This window comes from Beauveria bassiana (genome assembly GCF_000280675.1).
Source record: "Beauveria bassiana ARSEF 2860 unplaced genomic scaffold BBA_S00016, whole genome shotgun sequence".
NCBI lineage: Eukaryota > Fungi > Ascomycota > Sordariomycetes > Hypocreales > Cordycipitaceae > Beauveria > Beauveria bassiana.
Genome location: NW_007930851.1, coordinates 533,042 through 556,750, shown reverse-complemented (window position 1 = coordinate 556,750; position 23,709 = coordinate 533,042). Strand labels below are relative to the sequence as shown.

Sequence of the window (23,709 nt, the reverse complement as noted above, 5' to 3'; positions counted from 1 at the left end):
CAGAACACATTGCGCTGAACAAGTTTTGTGCTGGCATTATTTGCAAATCGCTACCTGCACTCGTAGAGCAAAAGCAACTTGGCGCTGTTTTGTAAAGTATATAACACATGGAAGTTCGGCAAAAAAAGAAATTAACAAAAACGCCCCTGTACACTGTGACAAATAAGAAGAACAGACCAGCCAAAGTTTGCGAGGAAAAAAGGGGGCAATTTATTCATGAGCCCTTTCCGGTAAAAAAGTTATCCTTTCCGCATAGCACCAAGACTGGTTTCTCGTTAACCCGCAATTCCCATCTAAAGCCATGGCGTGATTGTGAAAAAGTAATATCCTGAATTGGCCCGTATAAATGTGTTGTTCTGAATAATGTGCAGTTGTGAAATCGGCAAGAGGGTATGGACATGAGCGAGCTTCGTTCCCTCTGCCCTTGGCGTATTAAAATGTCGTAGACGTGTACCATCGAGTGTACTTGTTCCAAGGGGTATAAAGTCGTCGTGAGTCTATGTGTCTTCTTCAAGCTTCCTCTTCGTGCACCTGGACATCCCCGGCGGTCACGGTGGATGCCTTGCTAGATGCATCAGCCGAGACCAAACCAACGGCACTAACGTGAGTGCTTGGTGGGCTGCTGGTCTGCGGGCTGCTGGTTTCGTTGGTCAAGGCAGGGGTGGGCGTGGCCGAGTGGTCACCTTCACCGCGACTGCCTAGTCCCAAGAGTTTCTCGAGAGCCTGAAGCTGGCGAGAAGCGCCGTTCTTCTTGAGCGAAAAAAACTGAGGCTTGATCTCGTCGACAAGAATCTCCTTCTCGGCGCCGTGCAGCTGGCCCAAAAGCTTTTCTAAGCAAGATTAGTTTGCGTTTGGGAAAAATGAGTAGAAAAGACTGCTTACGGATGACATAGTTGCCATACTGGTCGCGCATCATAAGTTGGAGTGGGCTGGAACCGTCGGAAACAACGGTAGTGAGCTGCTCACGGATAGCAGAGCGCTGTGCGGGGGTGCCATGTTCGATACACTTCTCCACAACGTTAGAGGCGAACTTGTGCTTGGAAAGCGTAAGCAACTGGGACATGACAAGCTGAATTAGCTTGTCGCGGTCCTCGGGCTTGCCGTTCTGGATGACGTGCTGCGCGACGTAATTGCCATACTGGTCAGTAATCAGAATCTGCGCAGACGCATGCAGCTCAGTCATAATCTCAAGCTTGTCAGTCTCGGTACCGTACTCGAGCATTCGCTGAATAACACGGCATCCGTAGGTGTGAGAGGCGAGGCCGGTGACTTGCCCACGAAGAGCATCCATGATGAAGTCGATGTACTGTCGGGGAACGAGCTCAATGATCTTCTGGATGACGTGGTTGCCATTCTGGTCGCGAATGACGCGAATGATGTCGGGGCTCAACTCCTTGGTCAGTTCAGCCTGCTGCTCAACAAGAACATGCTCGAGAGCTTTTTGAACTACTCGACAAGCATACACCTGAACTGAAAGGTCGACAACCTTGCCTCGCATCTTCTCGGCCAATATCTTTTTCTGGACCTGGTTACCGTGCTCAAAAAACTTTTGGACAACGTAATTGCCAAAAACGTCCTTCATCAGCTGGATCGCATTAGGCTCGATCTCGCGGAAGACTTGTTCCTTTTCGTCACTGTTGGCGGTCTCGAGCTTCTGCTGGATGAATCGGGACCCATGCTGGTCACCACTGAACTCTACAACGTAGCTGTAAATGTCCTTGAGCTCATATCGCTTGTTTGATTTGTTGCTCTGACGGAACTCCTCCAAAAGGTAGCTGCGTACAGCCTTGGAGGGATCCTGCTCGCGCGAGGATCGCGCAGACTGGATGCCGCCGTTAGGAGCATAAGCAGAGGGCAGGGGAGGAAGGGGGTAGCCCGAGAGCGCAGGGTGGCGATAGTTTTGCGAGTACGGGTCAAAGTTGGGAGCGTACTGAGCCGGAATGGGTGCATAGGTATACTGGCCGCCGTAGAAGGCTCCAGGATAGGCGGGAGGGTACTGGTGCGACTGCAGGCGGCGCTCAATGTCAGCAGTGCGGGGATCGCGAGAGGAGGGACGGGCGCCACCCCAGACATCAGAAGTGATGGCGTGGGCGCTGCGAGGGCTGGCGCCAGGCTCCAAGCGGTATGTGGGCGAGGGAGTGATCCTATCGATGGAGCCGCGCCTCATGGCAGAGACGTGGGAGCCAATAGCTTCAGCTGGCGGATAGTTGAAGGCGCCTCCATAGCGGGAGGCACTTTCAGCCATCCATGGCTGGGAGCCGGGGTCGAGCTGGAAGGGCTGCGAGGCAGGATTGAAGGAAGCGGCGGGATGCGAATCGAGGTTCATGCGACGAGTGAACTGGGCGGTAATTTCGTCTTCAGCCTTGGTATTGTATGTAAAGGCGCGCTGATTGGCGTTGGAGAGAGAAGAGCCATGGCTCGAGACGCCGCGAGAATGGACCGAGTTGCTGTGGGCATGACCAGGGTATAGGTCGGCAAAGGCAGGCGAGCCCTGAGTCTGGCGCGAGGGAGGAAGGTCGTCGTCGCGGGGAGCGAAGGCGGCCAGGGTATCAAAGCCGGCGTGAGGGGCGCGCTTCTGAGTCGGGTAGGGAACGGTGAAACTGTCGTTATCAAAAGCGGACTTCTTGATACCAATGGCAGGATGGGAGTGGTCGAAGAAGGCGGCGCCGTTGGTAAGAACGGCTTCGCGAGCTCGGTTGGGCGAATTGCTGACGGAGCGGGGAGGGTGATCATGGTTCCATGGATTGGGAGACCAGACATCGGCTTCAGAGTTTACGTTGAGAGCGCTGCAACCTGTGGGACTCTCGTCCGGCGCTGCGATGGCAGGTTAGTATGACAAGGTACGACCAAGAGGCTAAGGAAAATATTTTCGACGAGGGTGCCGAGTCGACGGGATGCACAATTGATGGCCAAGGAAAAACAAGTTGTCAAGGCAAAGAAGTGATGACATACCTTCGGGGACGACCGCGGAGCGCTCCCTGCCATTGTGAAGTGAGGTATTCCAGATATTCTTGTTCGGGTAGAGATTTGAGCTTGCGTAGCCAGAGCCCAGAGGCTGCTGGGCCTTATCGTTGGGGCCGGTAGGCATGGTCAAAGGTGGGAAGGCCCTCGTCCGCGCCTATTTGGGGGTTGTTAGAAGTTTGAGATGAACAGCAAAAGTCGAGAAATGATGAGGGAGGAAAATGAGAAAGGCGACGAGGAAGAAGGAAGAAAAAAAGACGTTGATCAAAGACAAAAGACTGCGCTGCGTCAAGCGTGGGGATGAGGAGGCGAGGCCCAGGCCACCCTGGCGCTGGTGCCGACTTCTGGGCTTGAAATTTGGCTGGCAAAACTCAAGACTTGCGGGTTTTGGGCGTGGGCGTGGGCGTGGGCGTGGGCGTGGGCGTGGGCGTCCCGGCTAAGAGCCACTAGTATTGGGACGGCCCCAGTGAGACACACGAGCCCCCCTCGTGTGGAGTATGTTCAAGGCAAAGAGAGGAAATAATGCTGCTTTGGAGAAGAGGTAAATGCATAGAGAATTACTCGAACTTTTCTTGACTCGAGGCAGTGAAAAATAGAAGGAGTGTGAGGGGGGTAGGGGAGAAAGGAGGGAGGGGAGAGAGAGAGAGGAAGAGAGAGTCAGACTCACAGTAGTAGTCATAATGTTGCTGCGGTAGCCGATGAAAGCGATCTGTATCAACAACGAATATGTGACAAACAGCGAGCAACTCGCTGATTCTGGAGACTTGGAAGTGGTGGAAGCGCCGGCTCGCACACACAAAGGATATGCTTGGTTTTAAAGCAGCCCAACGAGGGTGACTGATGTCAATGATTGTCGTAAAAGAAAAAAAAAAGATGTCGATAGCTGGTATGCGCTAACTAGCAGATTTGCACTCAAAGTGGCGTCGACTGGCTTGCAAGAATCGCGCGCAGGCACCGCTAAAACGACGTGGGCCGGGGGAAATAGTTAAACTAGTGACGATCTGTCAGACGACGGGTTTTGGATACACAGCAAGTGTATCGGCACAAGAGTTTCGAGTGTGACGGGCGAAGCAAGCAGGTGAAACAGAAAAAAAAACAGAGCAACGGAGGTCAAGTGTGTTTTGACAAGCCTGAGTGGACACGGGGCAGCGGCATCAAACACGCAACGAGGGAAATCGAATTGGCAGACGAGAGGGGCGAATGCGACGAGGAGGGGGGGTAATGTGGTGAATTGATGAACGATGCCGTGATGCAAGTGTGGGAGAGGACGAGTATGATGGAAGCGGTGGCGGGCGGCGCAGGCGGTGTCGCAACCAGAGTGCGGGATGGTGATGAGCAGAGCCAGCCAGCAAGACAAAAAAGTGGAGGACAAGGCGAGAGATGGTTGATGGTTTGAAGCCAACTTGATGCCAACCTGAAGGCTGATGGGCAAAAGGGCAAATGGGCAAATGGGCTTGAAGCCGCTTGGATGGATGCGCTTGATGGAGCTTTCTTCGCAACGTCTTCTTTTCAGTGGGCAGAGGTAAAAAAGAGGGGCCAGTGCACTGGAAGCAGTAAGGCTGATCGACCTTGGTGCAGCAGTCTGGCAGGGGGGTGATCTGGTACAGGCACAGCACCGAGAAGCGGGAGGGAGATGCTTTGCAAGAAGCCCTGCAGAAAACGTCCATCGGTAACACACAAAAATTCACACGAGAACTTGATGTGACTGTTGGCCGCCTGGGCAACCAAAGGGGGCGTTTCTTTAGCGGTGTGTCGGCGTATACCGTGGTGGCCGCAGAAGCGCCGTGGCTCTGGCGCTACCGACGCTTACCTCAAGGGCGGCACAGTGGGCTGTTGGCTGGCTTCAGTGGATCCCTTGGTACCTGCCCAGGTACCTACCTAGGCATGGTCTGCCTGCGACTGGCCAGCGCTGCGTCTTCTCGAGGGAGGCGAGGACAGGACAAGGGAACAAAGGTAGGTCGATAATCGGGGAGGGGGGAAAGCAGCGCTTCCGATTCGTCATGACAAAGGGGAAACCAAACAAGGAGGGGAAAAAAAGAAACTTTAGCACGTACCCGAAGAGAGTTGATGATTCTGGTGAGATGCGAAATGAACCGTTTTGGGATGTCCTTGTTTGTGCGTTTGCGGAAGAGATGTTTTTTTTTTTTTTTGATGGCGTCGATATAAACTTTATTAAGAAGAAAGGCCGGAATGTACCTTGGTGTATAATGGAGTGATTTAGGTACAGGCTATAACGGCATGTACAGGAAAAGGAGAAAGAAAGAAGTGGAAGATAAGGGCAAGAAGAAAAAGAGATGATAAATTCGGCTGCAGTATATACCAGATAGTGAATCACAGACGAAGGGTACTTTCGAGTACGCGGTCAGTTCCAGGTCGATGCGGCGTGTCGTATCATCTGTCCCGTGTGTACTCTTTGTTGCTTCGATTCGATGCAAGCAGCAAATGATAAAGAGGAGAGGAAAGCAGGGAATCGAGAGGACGAGATGGAGGGTATTATAACAAGAGCTCACGCAAGACAAGAGTTCCCACAGCTCCCGCAGCACAAGACGCGGGATACAACACTAGAGCAACGGGGGGGGGCCCTTGGTTCTGTGTTGCCTTTGTCCCTGATTAAATATTTTAATTTTTGGTCCCTTGAATGTGATGCCGCAACGAGGCTAAGAATTACAAGTATGGAGCCAATAATGGTTCGAGGCGAGGGATCGCGGAATGCTGGCGCAGGCAACCGGAGCCCAGGGATAATATCGGATAGGAATGATGGGCAAGACAAGATTTAGAATCCTCATCAGCACCAGGGAGGTGTGGAGGAGCGCCTAACTTGGAGTGGGAGAGGCCGGAAGGAAAGCAAGGCTACCACTGAAAAGGCAAAGAAGCAAGGGCAACGAGAAATAATAAGGGTGCTGAGCACAATGCGGCCGGATTTTTGATAGTTTTGACAGTATTTCAGTAATTGGTTTGCTTTGAGATGAAGCGAGGGCAAACTGGCTCCCCATGCAACGCCAGCTGCTGCACGACATGGGTCGAGGCAGATTGGGGGTGGCGCGAACGTGCTGTGTGGGAAGAAGTGTCTGGCAGCCAGATGGTTACAGAATCAATTCCCACCCCAGAAACCACGTATTCAACTTGACCGGTTGGCCTCGACCGGGCCGCTTGAAACCATCGACGCCGCTCAAAGCCTACCTAATAATCACCTAAAAAAAAAATTAAAGACCATGATGACCTGCCACGGCCCCCTACAGACCGCGGAGAGGGTCGAGGTTAGGGCGGGGAGGGGGGGAGGCCTTGAAGAAGTGGGCTTGTGACTGAATCGATTCAAGACCTCATCACTGGCAGTTTGAATCTGTGCGACGATGCACAAGGGGGAAGGGGGGAAGGGTTCTTGCACGCATGTAAACTGTACCGAGTAAATTACTTGTTAGATCACAGCTGTCTCTGGCCTCCCCATCCGGGGGAGAGAGGGCGTGATTGTGCCACCACGTCCAGTGATAGTCTTGCACGCAAGGGAGAGCGATCATTTGGCCCCAAAGAAGCAGCTATGGAAATTTAAAGGGACGCGGACCGATGTTGGTAGTGTACGCCCGGCTGAGCTGTGTGATTCTTGTTTTGCGCAAAAAATTAAATAAATGAATAAATAAATAAATAAGTAAAATAAATAAAGAGTTAAAAAGGGAAAAGTACAGGAGAAAAAGAAGCAGAAAAGACCAAATCCAGCCTAAAGAGCAAGGTATAAAAAATCAGATACTTGCGGATGAGCAATCAACCCATTTGTTTGCTCTCACGCCGCTGGGGAGTTACAGTTGGGCTCATCACGCCACGACCAAAAGGGCCGAACAAGCAAACAAAGGATAAATAAATAGATGAGCATAATCATCATGAAAAAAAAGTATTATAATGGAAAAAAGAACGCCCAGAATCGGCACTAGCAAAGGCGGGGCACTTTAATAAAATAAACCCTTTGATACCAGAACCAACTTCGAGGCTTCTCGCGGCGCGGCACGGCGCCGTCTATTCTTGGCAAACGCTGTTTTGCATGTACACGAATATCCGTACTTTGTACATCGAGTATCGAGTATCGAGTCTCATCCAGGATGTCCCGAGCCATTTGCAAGGCTTTGTCCACATGCGCGTCTGCATGACGCGATCGGTAACTTTTTTTTTTTTTTTTTTTTTTTTTTTTTAGCCTTTCTTTCCCAATTCTCTCACGCCCGCTTGCAATGCCTCCAACGCCGCCCCCAAAAAGCCACATACTCGCACATTTTTCCTCATCCCTCTCCTCGCATGTTATTCTAGACTGTTGCTGCCGCGGTACTCTGTACACCAAGAATCAGCCCTTTCTGCTTGCTCTCCTTTCAATCAGCCTCCAATCAGCCATATTAATTAAAATCCCGTCCCAATATTCTTCCTCCCGATATCCTTTCTCCCAGCAAGGAACCCCCCCACCTTCATGAACTAGCCGCCCATGACGAACTCAGAACAAACACCATCACCACATATCCTCGACTATAATACGAGGTCATGCTCACACTCGGCTCTTTTCCCGCACGAGGCTAGCAAACTCAGGCACAAGACCTCCTCGCTGCATCTCATCCAACCTCCTTCACCCAGCACACGGCTCGCAGTTTATATCTCTCACTAGCAACAAAGCTCATGGCGTTTCTGGTCGTTGCATTATTTTTCCTGTTTGTTCGTAATTTCCCGTGTCTTCCGTCTTGCTCATTGTTTCCCCCCCCCCTTCGTCTAATTATAGCCTCATATTCATTGTCGTGCGCGCTCGCGCTCGCATCCTCCCCCCACCCACCCCCACGAGATCCTTCTGCAAGACATGACGACTTGGTCTCGTGCAGACGCCTTGAAACTGCCTGTCATGACCCTCTTATTTATACAGTCCAGAGCTATTTTTATACTCTTGCAGCAGGCGTATCAAACATCATCACCTCTCCAGATCAGTGTCTGCTACACCTTGTGGCGTCGCGCGCCGTTCGCTCTTCTCTCTTGGTCTTCTTTCTTGTGTCACGTCAACCTTGAATATGAACCAGCAGCCCGGTATTACTTGTTTCTCGGGCGCATGCAAGTTTTGCATAGGCAGCCCCCCTCCCCCCGTCCTCTCGCACAAACCTGTCTCACCCACCTAGCAGTTCGTCCCGTCCACAACGACCGACTCCACAGGCATGGTGTAGTGCAGACTCAACAGCTACCGACAGGCTACGTCTAACTATTCCATCCAACGACTCCGGAGAGAGGTCTATTAATTCGTCTCCAGATGGGTGTCTTTGCCCGCGAGTGTCGATGCATGTCGTGCCACAGCTACAGGTCCCATCTACAGTGCTGCATCGTTGGTCTGAACACGACTCCGCGCTCCCAATATGCCCTTCCATCGCTCTTACAGTTGTTCACATACTGTGACTCCTGCATTTGCAATTTACTACAGAAGTGTAAAAAAATTGGAAACGGCGTGTTACACCTCGAGCCGTGCGACCTTCAAAACGTGCAATCAGTCTACTGAATCATACTCCCTTCCGGGGAACCTGGCCCGCGCGACTCGTACCACAAATTGGTTCTTCTCGTGTTTCCTGGCCGTTTCTTGTTTCTTGTTTCAGGATCTGGTGGACCTTCGGAATACAGGCCAGGAGTAGCTCGCTAGAATGCATCACTGTGATTCATAGTCGGCTACGGACTACACACGCAGAGCTTGACTGGATCGATTGGAATGTCATCTTGGCGCCATCAATCTTCAGTCGGCTCAACCCATATTCTTTCAACAACTCCATGTTGTGTTGTACGGGGCAAGGTCTTGCCGCCCTTCCATCTAACTCTTGTAAGCTATCGGCGTTTCTAGCGTCAGGGCGTCCTGCTGGCTAGCCAAGACATGACTTGACAATAGCATGTGATGATTGGGAGTACCCTATTCTCTCTTTACACATTCTGATTTATTTGTGAAGGCCCATTTCTGTGTGTAGGCGGGCACCATCTGCGGATGTGATGTAGATGTTGGTGCTGAGACTGCCCGCCAGACAACCGTACTGGGCTTGCTGGGCGCGCTCATGTTGTTCTATGAGCTTGGCTATGTCATAGAGTTGAAAGCCGAGGAACGAGTGTATAATGCTATTGATGGGCTTTTAATGTGTGTATTTTATCCAACATGGTTTTGGATTTCACTAAACCGACGGCCCCATAAACCGCAACTGTAAATTCTCGCCACGACAAGTTGAATTCGTTGCTTGCGTGGCTCGCAGAGAGCGGTATTGATAACACTCGAAAGTCGACTGCAGATTAGTTCAGCACCAAATCAATATTGACTAGTAAAGAATGGCCATTACACCCCCAAAAGTATGATCGCGACTGGGTTCGCCAAACGACCAGTCTGGACAAACTAGCTGTAGGGTACGCTCAAGACTGAAAGTGGCAGCTGAATGGCAGCGAGACGCTGGAGAGCATTACGCGTAGTGCTGAGCTACGTAGTATATGCTACCCAAACTTCTCGAAAAGTCCGATGAGTCCAGCATTTGAATTCCTGTGTTTTGGCTGCTTTTGCGGAGCGTCGGCCAGGAACAAGTCGAACCCGTACCGTCTGCCTCGTCCGTCGACATACCCCTCGCATAAACGTTCCATGACGCCAAAGCCAAAGCCAAAGCAATAACAGAAGAGAAAAGGTATATCAATGCGTGCCCGATGTATGATGACAGGTCAACGTCATCCAAGAACACGGGGAAGGGGTTTCGCCCGATCGCGCTATTCAGGGTCCTGACACGCCGACGGTGGAGTTTGTTGTCGGGACAGGAGGTGAAACGCTTGTCGGGACGAAAATGCGGTAGGGAAAAATCTACGTTTGTGGGAGAATTAGCCCGAAGTTCTGCTACAGATGCCGCAGAATCACAATTCTTCTTGTTCTTGCTCTTGTTCTGATTCTTTGCGTAGGTATGAATCGTATGTATGGATCTATCTTTGGCAGCGTGAGAGAAACGGCTGGAAGCGACATGTGGGGCGGTAAAACAGAGGAGTATTGCTAGGGACATAGCGACATATTGCTAGGGACACAGGTGCACGTGATGTGAGGTACCTACCTTTTCGCGTGCACGCCTACTATAATCTATGTACCTTCCCAGGTCGCTTTTTCCTCCTCTCTACCACCACCACCACTTATTAATTAACGAGCTTCTTACTAGCTTCTATAGCCGTAGAAGAAACCTCTTATTATATACCTTAAAAATAGCGAAAAAGGCGTTCTCTTAGCGACTAAGTGAGTATTAATAGGCTATGAGAAGCCTACCTACCTAGCGACAGCGCTAGCGGCGAGCGGGAAAATTACCTAAGTGTTAGTGGCAGTGGCGGCGGCAGCGTAGGGCTAAAAGGTACTTCTATTTATATATAGTTTCCTACATAAAACTAGGTATTTTTTAGTCACGTGCACCTGTGTCCCTAGCAATATGTCGCTGTGTCCCTAGCAATACTCAAACAGAGGGTCCAGTGCATGGCGGTGTGGCGTACGGGTTGGGCGGTGAATGGCTCATTCTTAAGCGCCGGCAGTCATGCGGCCAGGGGAAAAAGCAACGTGAATGGAGTCAAAACGGCATGTAAAAATCAACGAGTGCGATATACCAGTAGATATTGGGGGCGATGCAGCAGTCGAGATAGAGAGAGGCGCAGATGAAGGTGGTTTCTTGGACAATTCGCTGCGCCAGATAGGACAATTATTAGCGCCCGGTACTTGGAAGGTGATGACGTGATCGCGAATGCATAGAGGTTATAGAGGTGCTCGACTATGGGCGTATGAGATCTAATCAATGTGCTTTACTCCGATATAGCTGCCTGCGAGTTGCGAGGTTAGAGTTGGAACGCAAGGAATCAGAACAAAAGACAATCGTGATATGTTTTGAGTCTTGGAGATGTTGGTCCCTTGATGACGCTGCTCGGTAAATAGTCGAGAGACAATGGGGCAAGGAGTATTATTTACAGGGAGGAGGAGGCAAAACAAAGGGGAATTTGGACGCGTGCTGTGCGGCTGTGCCTGAAGGGTTGCTCGGAAGCTGGCTGTGCTCAACGTTGCTAGCCACTCGAGCGAGGCCCCTGCATTTACCCACTCCGTGTAGCGCGAGTTCCGGCCAATCGTGAGCGGGCGGGCCAGTCGCCATGGGGCCATGCTCATTTCCCACGGCGTGTTTGTTAACATCCCGGTCATGGACGACGAGGTTCAGGGGCCCGAGTGCAATGATAAATTGGTTTGTGGGGAGGGCGACGTGCTGTGGCAGTGCGAAGGGAGAAACGTTGCGAGGAGAAGTCCATACTGCTAGAAGAATACAGGCTGCGTTTCAACCTCTGAAGAGGCCATGCCTGGTTCATATGGACAAACAAATTCCTTCAAGGTAATCCGTAAGCAATCGCGCAATACTACAGCGCTTCTCGTCGCTGAATTATCGGTGACATTGAACAACCTGGCTGGCCGGGGGGGGGGGAGGGAGCGGGGCAGACGGGGCGCCACCGTCAACAAATAACCAATCCAGACGCAGCCGAGGGACTCGACTAAGCCTGTTCCTGTCGATGTGCCCAAAGCTCGGGCTTGCAAGCAGGTTTTTGCAGCACTTGACAGTTGACGGCCCTCATCAGAGAACTTCACGAGGCTCGTCAAGACCCCGGACCAGGGCAATCAGGACCGTGGCAAATCAGGAACCACTCACACTAAATCAAAATCTCTTGTCCTGTTTGCCGTCCGTCTTCCTGCTATTGTTAGTTTGTCGGGCTCACTGACCACCGACTGGCTCGCCCGAGCCCCGCTCCTGCCCGTCACCTGCTCACTCACCCCTTCCGCCCTTCTCTTCTCCCTCCTCACCCATCCCGAACAGGCCTGCTCGACTTGCCCAAGTTCAACGAGACAAACAACATCGTCCTTTCAGCCTTTCAGGTGTCGCTCATTTTTTTTTCGCCTTCTTCTTCTCTGCTATGCTTCTATAAATCCACATTCATTCTCCTCTTCTAACTGGACGTTCTTTGATCAGAACTCCAGCCACTCCTTGGTGCTGCTCAGCTTCATTCCTTCAGCTGGCGCCCGTCCTATCCTTCCTGCCACCCGCGACCTCTGGTCCAACCACGACACTCATTCGAACTGAAAATAAGAGAAAGAATTATTCTGACCCAAATCATTGACGTACGTCTCACATTCTATTTGCACATCCATTTTTTCCCGCTTGTTTGCACCTTGTTCTGCCGTCTCACATCCCGACCAACCACCGCCTGCCTTGGCTCTGGCAGGAATGCGTCGATGATGCAGCTTTCAATATATCGACCATACTATCTCGATTCTCCCACACTGACCACCACACTATTCGCCTTTTCAATACCAATTGTTCGTCAAACTAACCCCGCGCTTCAATTCACAGCCACCACAAACTACCTGTCCTTCATTTATAAATTGAGCACATCTCGTCTCAATATCTTAGCGACCAATCATGGCACCAACCCTTATGGAACCATCCGTCCGTCTCGATAACCTTGCCGCACGTGGCACTGAGAGATCCGAGTCTGCTCTGGGGCTTCGCCCTGTCATTATTGATCGCGACGAGAGGTCTGGCCTGGAGCCCCTCCGTCGACTCATCTCTCGAGACTCAAGCTCTGAAGATGGCTCCGATAGGATGATCAACGCCATCATCACCATCCTCGTCCTCGCCTTTGTCTCCATCATCCTCATCTCCACCCTCTACTTCTTCCGCCGCTCCCGTCGCATGCAGAAGCTTCGCAACGAATCTCTGCCTACCTACAACGAAGCCAGCAAGGAGCCCATGCTCCAGCACAGCCTTACCATTGAGACCAAACACAACGGTCGCTCCAGCGTCGTCGTCATTGGCCGCGATGGCCAGCCTATGCTGCAGAACCCCAACTCGCCTCCCGACTCTCCCGATAATGTACCTGAAATTCACATCACCTTTCCTGACGAGCACGACAATGACGGCCAACGCAAGAGCGGTCGCGTTCTCATTGTCAGAGTCGGCGACAATGCCGCTGTTGGCCTCGAACCTGTACGAGAAGAGCAGCTTCCCGCCTATGAGAAGGAGGCCAAGGGCCAGTTCCAGTCCATTGACATGGATAAAATTGGCGGCCTCAAGGAAAAGGATCACAACCTGTTTCAATAGACGGCAAGAATCATCATCCAAAGAGCGAACAAACAAAAGGGCATCGACAACTCTGTCCCAGTTACATTCAGCACCATCACCGACGACTTTTTTGACGAAATTACTCTTCTTTCTAGGATACAACAGCCATCGCACGGCAATACATATAATCCTTATTACTCTCTTTTGAACATTCTTCTTCACATTCCTGGAATTCCCTGCTTTCGGAATCGAGACACTCTGCACCAGCGCGCGGTATCCGTACTGTTTCCATCGATTACTTCTATTTACTCTGCGAAACTCTGAATGTGTCTTTGCAAGCTTCGACACCCTAAACACAACACATGTGAGGAAAGGACTTTGGCGCCCAATGGCTTTTCTGATATCAAAGCACATGTGCTTCTCAAAAGTTTGTTCTGCATCTTGCAAACTCGGAAAGCTCTACTGCTGGGAAGAGTCGAGTAGATGCGCGACAGCAATGGTTGTGCGCAAAATCGGAGTATGCACGAAGAGCAAGACAGATTTTGTGTTCAAACCAAGGACGACTTGAAGAGAAAGTGGCCTGTGACGGACGCAAACTACTTGTGAGCCTAGTCACTGATTTACAGCCTGCGTTGTTATTTTTGTTCTTCTTTGCCAGACTTGGGCTCTGGCTTTGGCAAGTACGTGGTTATAGCTGTATATTTGGCATAGTGTATAATGGTTTAAATACGTTGTCTGTGTGATTGAACGATGTGCTTTTTCGGCTGTCTTGTCCTATTTCCAGTATTGTCTGCTCGCCATGGCACATTTGCTCACGTTGTGCAACGTGAGGTGGGTTTCGCTCCTACGCAAACCACCACCCGCCAATGTATGCCGTGTTGATGATGGACGTAGCTATGACGCCGTTTGTTTATTTTGATTGCCCCCTTGACCCCCTATGCAACTGCAACTCCACCAATGTCTCTGATTGCGCGGAGAATTTTGGTCTTCCTCGTTGCAATCAGGGTCCTGAATACCCCCCCTTCCTCAGCCCACATTCCAGTCAAGGCCGATGTACGTGGAAGTCAAGAAGACCGAAGCCACGATCCTTTCCGGAAACAAGTGTAAAGGAAAACAAAAACAAAGCAGGAGAATAAAGGGTAAGAAAAATTTATGTGATTAAATCATTATGTAACAAAGAATACAGACAGGTGTGCATGTAACATCTCCAACAAAAACCCGTATAGAAAAGCCTAACCCGTCAAAAAGCATAAGAAAGACGAGGAAAACAAAGAAGAAGAAGAAGAAGAAGAGGTGAAGAAAAGAAGAAGAAGAGATAATTGAAGAAAAATAAAGAAACATCAACTCCCAAAGCGCCGGCCCACGGGGCTTTTCTTGCTAGTATGCTGCTATGCGCTGTCCTTCTTTTCCACTGCCACTCTCGCCTGCATCTCCCTTTATCAAAGCCACCGGTTTCGCGCTATGGATTAAAATATATGGACAGAATGAATAGGTCAAGGATATTGCGGGCAAAGCAGACCACGTTATCATGCGGTGTCTTGCCTTATTCGCCGGCGCCAAGCCTTCCTCTTCTTGAGGTACTTATGGCTAGTCCCCCATCCTTATGATAGAGGCTGCTTGGGGACTTCGTCTTCGGGTGACCAAAGCATGGGCTTCCGACAAATCTGTTCGGCAGCATATGATCGGTATCGGTCCAATATATCTGTCGTAGGCAGCTGCTCGGACTGCGGACCAAAGCTGTAGTGGGCGACAATGGCTCTACCATCAGCCACGGCAGCGCGGCCCGTCTTCTCAGGCATGGTGACGGAAAAGTGCTGCTCGTCGTCCTGGCCGATGGGCTTGGCGCCATTTATATCTTTGCCGAGAACGACCATGAATTGAATGCCGAGACGCTTCAGCTGAAAATCCCAAATGTTGAACTTGTACTTGTGAAGCTGCTTATTTTCCAGATTCTCAAAGAAGCTGTAATGCTGCTGAGCACCAATCTGCCAGTGACCGAGGCCTTTGCCAAAGGCATGATACTCGGTGTGAACAATAGGAGTGCCATCGAGGACGTGGTCTGTGCGATTGCGAATGGGCAGCCATCTGTGCTTCTTCTGGTCAGGCGATTTCCACTCAAGCATGTCAAGTTCTTCGTGACCCTCGTAATCGGGCAGCGTCGAGGCGCGCCAGTCGACCCGCTCGCCAGGTTTGAGCTTTGGGTAGGGATTCGTGGTGTCGGGCAGGTACGGCAGGACGGCGCCGAGATTCCAGTGCAGCCAGCTGATCATGGGCTGATTGACAACGTTTGCAGAGACAATGTAGTACTCGGGGTGGGTGAGCTTGGTGCAGATCATGGACAGGATGGCGTCGTCATCGATGAAGACCTATATACATGATTAGAAAGGAAAATTTTGACATGTAGGCGCACCATGGAAAGATCGCCAGTATTGCAGTGCTTACCACATCGTCGTCGATTTTGATGTATAGCGTGTCATCGTCCATGCCGTCGTAGGCGCTGGCAAAGCCGGATGCTTCTGTGCGATCAACATCTCGTTTGCTATAACGGCTCTCGGAGTCGAGGAGTTTCTGAAGAAATTCGAGATCTTCTTCTTTCTCGGTACGTCGCAACCAAATGACCTCGTCTATAAGACCGCCGTTGCTGACGAGGTTGCGCTATAATACAGGGTCAGCTTCGATCAATCACACTGACTATGCAGAAGCGGCAGCGTAGGTCCTTGAGAAGCAGGGGCTTGAGACAGGCAGAGACGCCAAAGCTAGGAAGAACCTCGAGGACGCAGCTACAGAGAGCCTCGCCGAGGAGGCTAGCCTTGGCTCACGTGCAGAAATCCCTCGCACCCAGCTCGGCACGGACCAAATACATCATTGCCTCGCGCGCTTCCTTCTTGTTGTCCCTAGGGGGTCCTTCGTACCTTGAGGTAGCAATCGAGAATGGAAACGGTGTTGCGGCGGCCGTAGAAGATGAGGACGACGACCTTGGGAACGGAGAGGGTCTGGCCGTGGGTGGTGCTGGAGACGTTGCGGCCGCGGACCAGAGGGATGCGCTTCGAGGGTATCTGCTCGCCAATGGGACCCGGGCAAGTGACCTCGTGCATGCGCGCGGCGACGATGGGCACCTGCTTGTGGCCGCCGTGCAGCAGAGGCGCGGGCAGCAGCGATTCGAGGTTGAGCGAGTGCCAGGTGTAGACGAGGAGGGCAACGAAGAGCACCGAAACGAGAACGGCGCTCCGCTTATTGCGATGGATCTGCGCCAGCATCGTGTGGGCTTGATCGCTCGCTCGCTCGCTCGCGCCGAGGAATGATTCGATTTTTCGTATTGAAAGGCGGTATTCGGAGGTGAAGACTGTCGCTTAAATTGCGAGGGCGGGGGGGATACGAGGAGAGCGGAAAAATACAGATGAACCACCAAAAAAAAAGGGGAGAGACGGTCGCGTTACGATGACTCGCGGATAGAACAACGAGTGAGCGAGCGAGGGCAAGACTCCAAAAAAAAAAAAAAGGAAGAGAGTGAAGGGGCAGAAGACAAGGTCAAAGACCCATGCGTAGCCTTTCAAGAATGTCAAAGAAGAGAGATTGACGAGGAGAATTATTTACCGAAACGGGGCGTGATGGGCAAGAGGCAAGAAAGAAGTAGGTACCTAGCAGGCAGGGAGGAGAGGTACCGGTGCCAGTCAATAAGGTCGAAGGAGCAAGGAAGGCAGCCAATTTTGGTTGTGGCGTTGTGTGGCTTCTCTACTTATTCGTATAACGGGTTGGAGCGATGAATTGGGACGAGGCGCAGCGTTTTCCGTACCTGCCTGCGGCTGACAAGAAGCGTCTGAAAATACGGACAATTCATGATTTCTTTTGTCGCAAAACACTCGGTCAATGCACTCAATGCAGTGCGGCAGCGCCCTGTTTTACGTGTCTACCTACCAGGAAAATTTCCCGTAGGGCTGTACATAGAACTGTTTGTTGGGCTGGCTGGCCTCTCAAGCTGGCTGGTCCACTGCGGTATGATCTTCGTCCCCACGTTGCCAATTTGCTGCCAAGCTGATGCCCATGGTGACACTGCAAAAATCTCCCGCCTTCCCTGGGAATTTAGGCCCAGCGAATGTCTGAATAACGAATTGCCGCGCCGGTCATTCTTGCGACGGCCTTGTTGTTGTTGTAGCAAAATACCGCAGTAACAAGCAAGAATCATGACCAGTCTTGCCCGTTCAGCCCCGTCTCCATGTATCGGCCTGCATCACTCTCATTGGCTCGGGTTGCTGGTGGCGGCATTGTCTCCCAATAATCACAAAACTCTAAATCTCACAGCTCAGAAATTGGTAACAGCTCCCAGAGCTAGTTAACGAACCATGGGCCCGGCCCCATCTCATCTCAACTGTCCGCCCAGACACCACCATCCTTGGCAGCCCACGTCTTCCTCACCAACGCCGCCGCATCTGGCAGTCGGCCACTCACCACGCACCACTCACCACTCACCAATCACCACTCACCACCCACACCACTCACTTTCGCATAACACCTCGCTTACAACGGCTCGCTCACAACGGCTCGCTCACAACGGCTCGCTCACAACAATAACTTCGACTGCAAGATATTAGCGCACCGTCTATTAATGCATGCTGATAATGTTACTACCATACAAAATCCAGCAACCTTGGCCCCCGCACAATTAGTGCCACGGAAAATCTCACATCATGTATCCCTATTTCGCCAGCTGCACCATCCTTGATTAAGTACTATGCCGCGCGACGACATGTCATTCCATGGGTATACACTGCCATAATAAGTGGCACAATATTTAAAGAGAGAAAGCAAGGACAAAAAGGTCCTGACAGAAACCCCGTTTTTACCCTTCTCCTTAACGCCAGTCATGACTGCATCAACTGAATATCAACCCCATCCAGATCAACAACACAAATCCAACTGCATGACAAAACGAAAATCTGACAGCTACAATTCTCCTTAGCAACGGCCTGGGTACGTATATCGCGAAGGATCCGCATGCCCATTCACATAATTGTTCGAGTACCCATTCACCTGACGCTGCTGGTGCCGCAGGTACGCCGACACGTCCTTGTCGCTGTACATGCGGCCCGCCGTCGCTCGATACTGGCCATCGAGTGTCAGTCGCTCGTCTTCTTCAATCACTTTGCTCATGTCCTTGGAAAACTCCCAAAGCGGAGAGTGCTCGAACGAGTTGTCACCATCGTACAGTCCAAGTCCCGTATCTTCCAGCGGTGCCATACGTGCCTGTTCTAAGAAAAGCGGCACTCCGGGCGGTCCGTTTTCCATCTCGAACCCAAGATTCACCGCACCATACGGAGAACCGTCCTCCGATGACGGCATGTTGGCACTGGCACCCCACTGCTCATTGACAGACTGGTCCGTGCTGCCTAGAATAGACCCTCCAGCTGGGCCCGACAACATGCTCATCCGTGTCGCCTCAATCAGCCCGGCGTTGGGAGTCTCATTTAATTTGCCCGTCTTGTAGTAGTGGTCCACCATGATCCTGTTGGCGTCATACGCTTGTTTGGTGATGCGCGAGATGTGACTCCACGGCTCCATCACCTTGAAAAGATTGTCAATCATCTCTCGAATGTCTGCTTCTGTCACTACGCGCGAGTTGATACCCCTCCAAGGAGGGCTTGTCGTCTTGCCCGCAATGTCATGGTACAAGTTGTGGCACAAGGCCACGACTAGCACGCGAATCGCCTGCGTGCACATGTGTGTTATGGAATAATCCCCAGTCAGTCGTAATGGTAACAACGAGGGATGCTTTTCGTGCTCGCGTCGAACCACGTCACAAAAGGTGGCGACGCTGATGGAATGCGCAACCGCCTGTTTTTGCGATGCTAGTACAAATTCCCGCGGAAGTCGCTGTAGAAGGTCTGGAGCAGTGCCGTGAACACCTGGCAGAGAAAAGCGATACAGGTCCACGTGGCTGACACCAATGTGAGAGTGTAGGTAGATGTAGCCGTTTCGCTCCTCAGTGCCCATAATGCGCTCAATGACCTGGTCAGTAAGCTTATATTGCGCCGGAAGCGACATGTGGAAACATCCTATTTCATTTTGGAGAGTCATAATCTCCGACATGACTGCGGATGGTTCCGGTCGTGAAACGTTGACTTGAGGGAGTGTCAGCCGCTTAGTCGCTCTGCTATGGTTATTAGTGCCAAAACTCCTCATGCGCAGTCTCGGGCGACACTTACACCTGAATTCGGTGTCTCAAATCACATAATCGAAGCTGCCAAGCATGCAAGCCGGCATTTTCGAGGTACAGAGGGGGGTTGTCATGTAGGCGGTCGGCTATCACAGGACGGTTCCCGCGATAGGCTTCTTCCGTGCAAGGTAGTCGGAGCTTCCAGGTATCATTGCGGTTGGCGAGATACTCATCATAACCCCCGGCAAGTAGCCTATCCATGTAAAAGTTCTGCCACACTAGTCGACGTAAGCTCTCCTGCTCGATCCAAGAGCGGCCTGTGTATATTTCAGAATCCCAATTCGCTTGCAGGCCGACCATGACGCGAGAGCCGATCCCGAGACACGTCCAGACTCTGGCATAGGAGCCAAGAAAGAGGTTGAAAAGGGTATTCAGAGTGGTGAGCATGAGGGATTCTTCCGAGAATCGATCAATACTTCGAATAAGATATGATTCCACTTGGTTGCAGCATCTCTGGCCAAAGTCACGACCAACTTCGCCAGGATTCGCAAAGAAACATGTAACAGAGCATATCGCAGCGGCCTTGGCTGGATGAAGTGTCATGTCCTATAAGGTATTAGCTTTGAGGTGGATGACATGGGGAGGTAGAATAGAGAGATGCATACGTCAATTTGGCGCCATATTGTAGGAGGGTGAAGGAAGCCCAAACTCGGCATCCAGTAGAGACAGTACATATACACTTCAAAATGTCGTGAAACAATATCTCTCTTGATTAACTTGTCCCTGCAAGAAATGTCAGCATACTCGCGGATGTCTTTGAGATGAAAACAACTTACTCAGCGCCTAATACATTTGGGTCTAAGAGCATAACGTAATATCCTTGAAGGTGACTGGTGGTTGGGCTATTGGCTGACAGCTCCTCGGTAGATTGCATGCTAATATTGGTCTCTGATGGGGTGGGTGCGCCATCGGTGCCGTTGGTAGCGCTGTAGCGAACACTGGTAAATTTTCGCTTGGTGGGTGTATACTCGCAAATGAGATTGCTGGCCTCGCAACGCCGGCAGCGAGGCAAATCGCCGGAACACTTTGTCTTGTGTGAGTGGCATTGGCTGCAGGCTCTTTGTGCGCGCTTGCGCAGGGTACCCGCCTCGGTGTGGCTAGCGCTGGGAGTTGTTCTTGACACGCGATCTGTAATTCGTGAATTGTCAGTCTGGCAGTTTGTTTGACTAGAGATATTCCGTAGTGACCCATCGTGTGCGCATGCGCTACGCAAAAGTGTAGCGCAGGCAGCTATTTGTTGGGAGGCGGTTTGATATTGAAGCACGTACCTTGAGGATCGCGCAGATTGTCGGTGCTCTGAAAGCTGCAGGCCAATTCGAGGCGTACGCAATTAGTGCAGGGCCCGGTCGCCGACTTGCCTGTGCATTTTACCTAGAATGGAACAAAAGACGAGGTCAGCAAATGCGCGTCACATGCTGCACAACTGGCGCCATGGCCGTGGTCTTGACAGCAGCCTGAATGATGCAGTCCGGCAGCGGGCGTTGTCTGGGGCGCCGGCGGCCCGCATGTCGGGAAAGGGACTGCAGACTGGACTGGGGGTGAAACGAAGAGAAATCGTAGCTGACCTTGCGCAGCCTGCAAGTACGACAGCAGTCAGGAGTGGCATTGGCCGCTCTGTAGCGTTTGCTAGCCGGAGAAGCCGCCGAAACGGCGGGCGAAGACTCGCTTGACGATGGCTGTTTGCCAGAGGACGACTGGGCGTCAGCGTCGATCAGGCCCGGAGTATCCATGGAAGGCAGTCCGCTGCAGCATCAGAAGGCGAAAAACCGGATGATAATTATATGCAGAGGGAGCCGCCGTGTATACGTTGACTAGGCGCGCCCCTGACACGAGGACGAATGAAAAAGAAGGGAGGCAAGGCCGGAAGTCGTAACGGCCGTCGTGATTAGCTCTGACGACCAAACGCCTGTAGTTTGTGCGGCTGTTGGGTGGTTGGCGGAGACGACCGCGGAGGCGGGGAGAGGGCGGAATTTGCAAAGGAGGCAGCCAGACTTGTGTTGCCAGGCCAAGGGTGAGCAACAAGTGCGTGAATGAGAAGAGGTGGAAGAGAGGCTTAGCAAGAACTGGCTAAAGAGCCAAGAAACGAGGACAAACAATGGACGAAAAAACAAGTGTGAAAGAATCAAAGAGAGGATGGCGGATAGAGGGACAGAACGGTGACGTTTGAATTGGATTGAATCGGGGTTGGAAGAAGAGAATAGGTAGGTTAAGCAAAAAGAAAAAAGACAGCCAACGCAGGGGACGAATTGGGCCGGCTATCGCGCGATGCCCGCTGCAGCGCAGGAAAAGTGGTTGAGTGGCAGAAGAGGGGGTAAGGTCTAGGACAAGGAGGGGCCAATTCTGGGGCGGCGTTTGGCGAGAGCCAGGCCGAGTACCAGCGTGCAGCGTGCAGTGTGCAGTACCTAACTAGTGGGCACCTGTGCTGAGCTACTACTGAGAGCCTGAGATGAGGAGAGCTGGGGAAGTAGTCGTCAATACATGGACATGATGGAAAAGATTATCGAGGTAGATGCAGGTCCCTACAGAAAGGCAGGGAATGAATTCCTGCCTGGTAAGGATGATGTTCAACAGCCCTGGCAGTTGTATTGCCTACCACCTACCTAGGTAAATTTAGGCACTGCTAAATTCTAACTACATAGGTAGGTATGTACCTAGCAAACGGGCGCATTCTTAATTCCGCTCGCTGCCAACTTCCGCCACCGCCCCTCACAGCCCCCGTCTAGATTTGCCGTCCAATCACCTCCCCCCCCTCGACGCCATGCAGCCTTGACGCCCTGGCATTGCACACTAAACAGGTTGACAGGCTACAGCTGGCCATTTTTTGCCATTTTCTTGACTCGCGGTTCGGCCTACAAAAGAATATACAACTATTTTGTCTCATATCTTTTACCGACGGTCCGACAAGCAAGCAAGCAAGAGAAACATGGAACAAGGTGAAAAAGAACCGATCTGTATTCAGCCTGCCAGCTGTCAATGCATGTATTATCTAGGTACGCAACAGGTAACGCAGACAACCTGCCAAACGTGCAGTTCCGTCGCAGTTCATGTCACAGTAACCGTTCAACTTCCCCATAAAATGGAAACTCTGTCTTCTGAGTCTCTCTCTCCTCGTTGACTCGGGACTTTCCCGCTTTGCTTAGCCGTGATTCTGGTCTATGACTATACCGGCGTAAACTACCTACCTAGTCTGCTTCTTTCCCTCTCTGTACTTCTTCTGCTTGTTGGCGGGGGCACATGCACGACTCAGCCGGCGCGAGAGCCACTCAACATTCTCACAACTCAACGGTCGCTACCTTGGTGCTTCGTCTCGGCAACCTTCCCCTACCCTTGGTTGCTGCACTAAACTCGAAATATTATTTGGCACCTACTTTAATAGGATCGCTGCGTAGGCCCCCGCCTATGGCTGCCGTCGTGTTCAATTTTGGCCGTATTTTTGCAAATGTCACGTCAAACGGATGCCGGCAGCCATGCCCTCTAGCCTCTGTCTCATCCCCCATGCGCCACATGCGTCGTGGCAGCGTGGCAGAGGTGCATGCACAAGGGAGGCAAAGCAAAAAAGATGCAGCCTTGAACGAAAGTGGCTCTGGCTGCATCGCCGGCGATCATAGACATCTTTGAATGCCTCATGAGAGCCTTACGCTACTCTGCGATTCCCGTCTGCTCTGTTTGTCCATCTCGATCGTTCAGCAAACAGGGCCTCTGAAAGGTGGCGCTCATCACGCTCGTGGCCATCCTTCATTCGCCGCTATTAATCCGTCCGCTCTGCACGAGGTCAGCAAATGGCCAGCTTTACTACCAACTGCCGATACTGCCACCATGTAGATCAAAGATATCCCGATACAAGAATCATCCATCTAATATTCTACGTAGTATAGCCCGTATGCGCCAACGGCAAAACAACGGGGCGCTCGGGACCGTCATTTAAGTATTGCTTCCGAATCCTGACACAGATCCTGATAGTCGGCATAATAATAGTTCAGCCACACATCGACGTATCGGTATTCCGCCTGGACCGAGCGTTCTGCATCTGCACAGGGCTCGCGGTTTCAACATTGCCTGCTGGCGTCCTTCTCCGCCTTGAGAATCCGTCATTCACGCCCAATGACGATGGACGAAGCTGACTAGCGACGCAACATGGCTCCTCCCGAGGCTTCCGCCTGCGAATAAATTAAAACGATTGTGCCACCCTCGGATGTCGCCTTGATGATCCCATCAGCTGCACCTCGTCTGGCATGATGATCCATCATTACTCTGTTAGGACAGCCATTTGGAAACTGCAGAGACCGCTCCACCACACCACCGCCCAGCCCCCTGCGACTGGGCTCTCGGTGCATTAAAATGCGACGCTGCTGAAGCCTGCTGCTAAGTTTGGCTGCACAATTGGTCATTGCACCTATTGATTGATGCCTCGCCGTCTAAACTATAGTCACGCACCGCGGGCAAATTATTAGGAGC

At 51.7% G+C, this 23,709-nt stretch overlaps 4 protein-coding genes across 4 annotated transcripts; 1 reads left to right on the top strand and 3 right to left on the bottom strand.

The window, feature by feature from the left end:
• Positions 1-510: 510 nt before the first annotated feature.
• Positions 511-3,640, bottom strand: BBA_05988 (pumilio domain-containing protein; the record flags this gene model as incomplete). Its single annotated transcript, XM_008601085.1, has 4 exons — positions 511-830; positions 883-2,814; positions 2,953-3,118; positions 3,629-3,640. 4 exons carry the CDS (start codon positions 3,638-3,640, stop codon positions 511-513), a joined length of 2,430 nt encoding a protein of 809 aa, XP_008599307.1.
• Positions 3,641-12,401: 8,761 nt separating this feature from the next.
• BBA_05987 (uncharacterized protein) lies at positions 12,402-13,082 on the top strand (the record flags this gene model as incomplete). The annotated part of the gene is made up of 1 exon (XM_008601084.1): positions 12,402-13,082. One exon carries the CDS (start codon positions 12,402-12,404, stop codon positions 13,080-13,082), a length of 681 nt encoding a protein of 226 aa, XP_008599306.1.
• A 1,562-nt stretch (positions 13,083-14,644) lies between these two features.
• BBA_05986 (uncharacterized protein) lies at positions 14,645-16,300 on the bottom strand (the record flags this gene model as incomplete). The annotated part of the gene is made up of 3 exons (XM_008601083.1): positions 14,645-15,409; positions 15,486-15,698; positions 15,956-16,300. The coding sequence occupies 3 exons, from the start codon at positions 16,298-16,300 to the stop codon at positions 14,645-14,647; spliced, it is 1,323 nt and encodes a 440-aa protein (XP_008599305.1).
• A 1,696-nt stretch (positions 16,301-17,996) lies between these two features.
• On the bottom strand, positions 17,997-20,984 carry BBA_05985 (nitrate assimilation regulatory protein nirA; the record flags this gene model as incomplete). The annotated part of the gene is made up of 6 exons (XM_008601082.1): positions 17,997-19,188; positions 19,244-19,800; positions 19,860-19,977; positions 20,031-20,382; positions 20,523-20,550; positions 20,667-20,984. 6 exons carry the CDS (start codon positions 20,982-20,984, stop codon positions 17,997-17,999), a joined length of 2,565 nt encoding a protein of 854 aa, XP_008599304.1.
• Between the last annotated feature and the right edge of the window lie 2,725 nt (positions 20,985-23,709).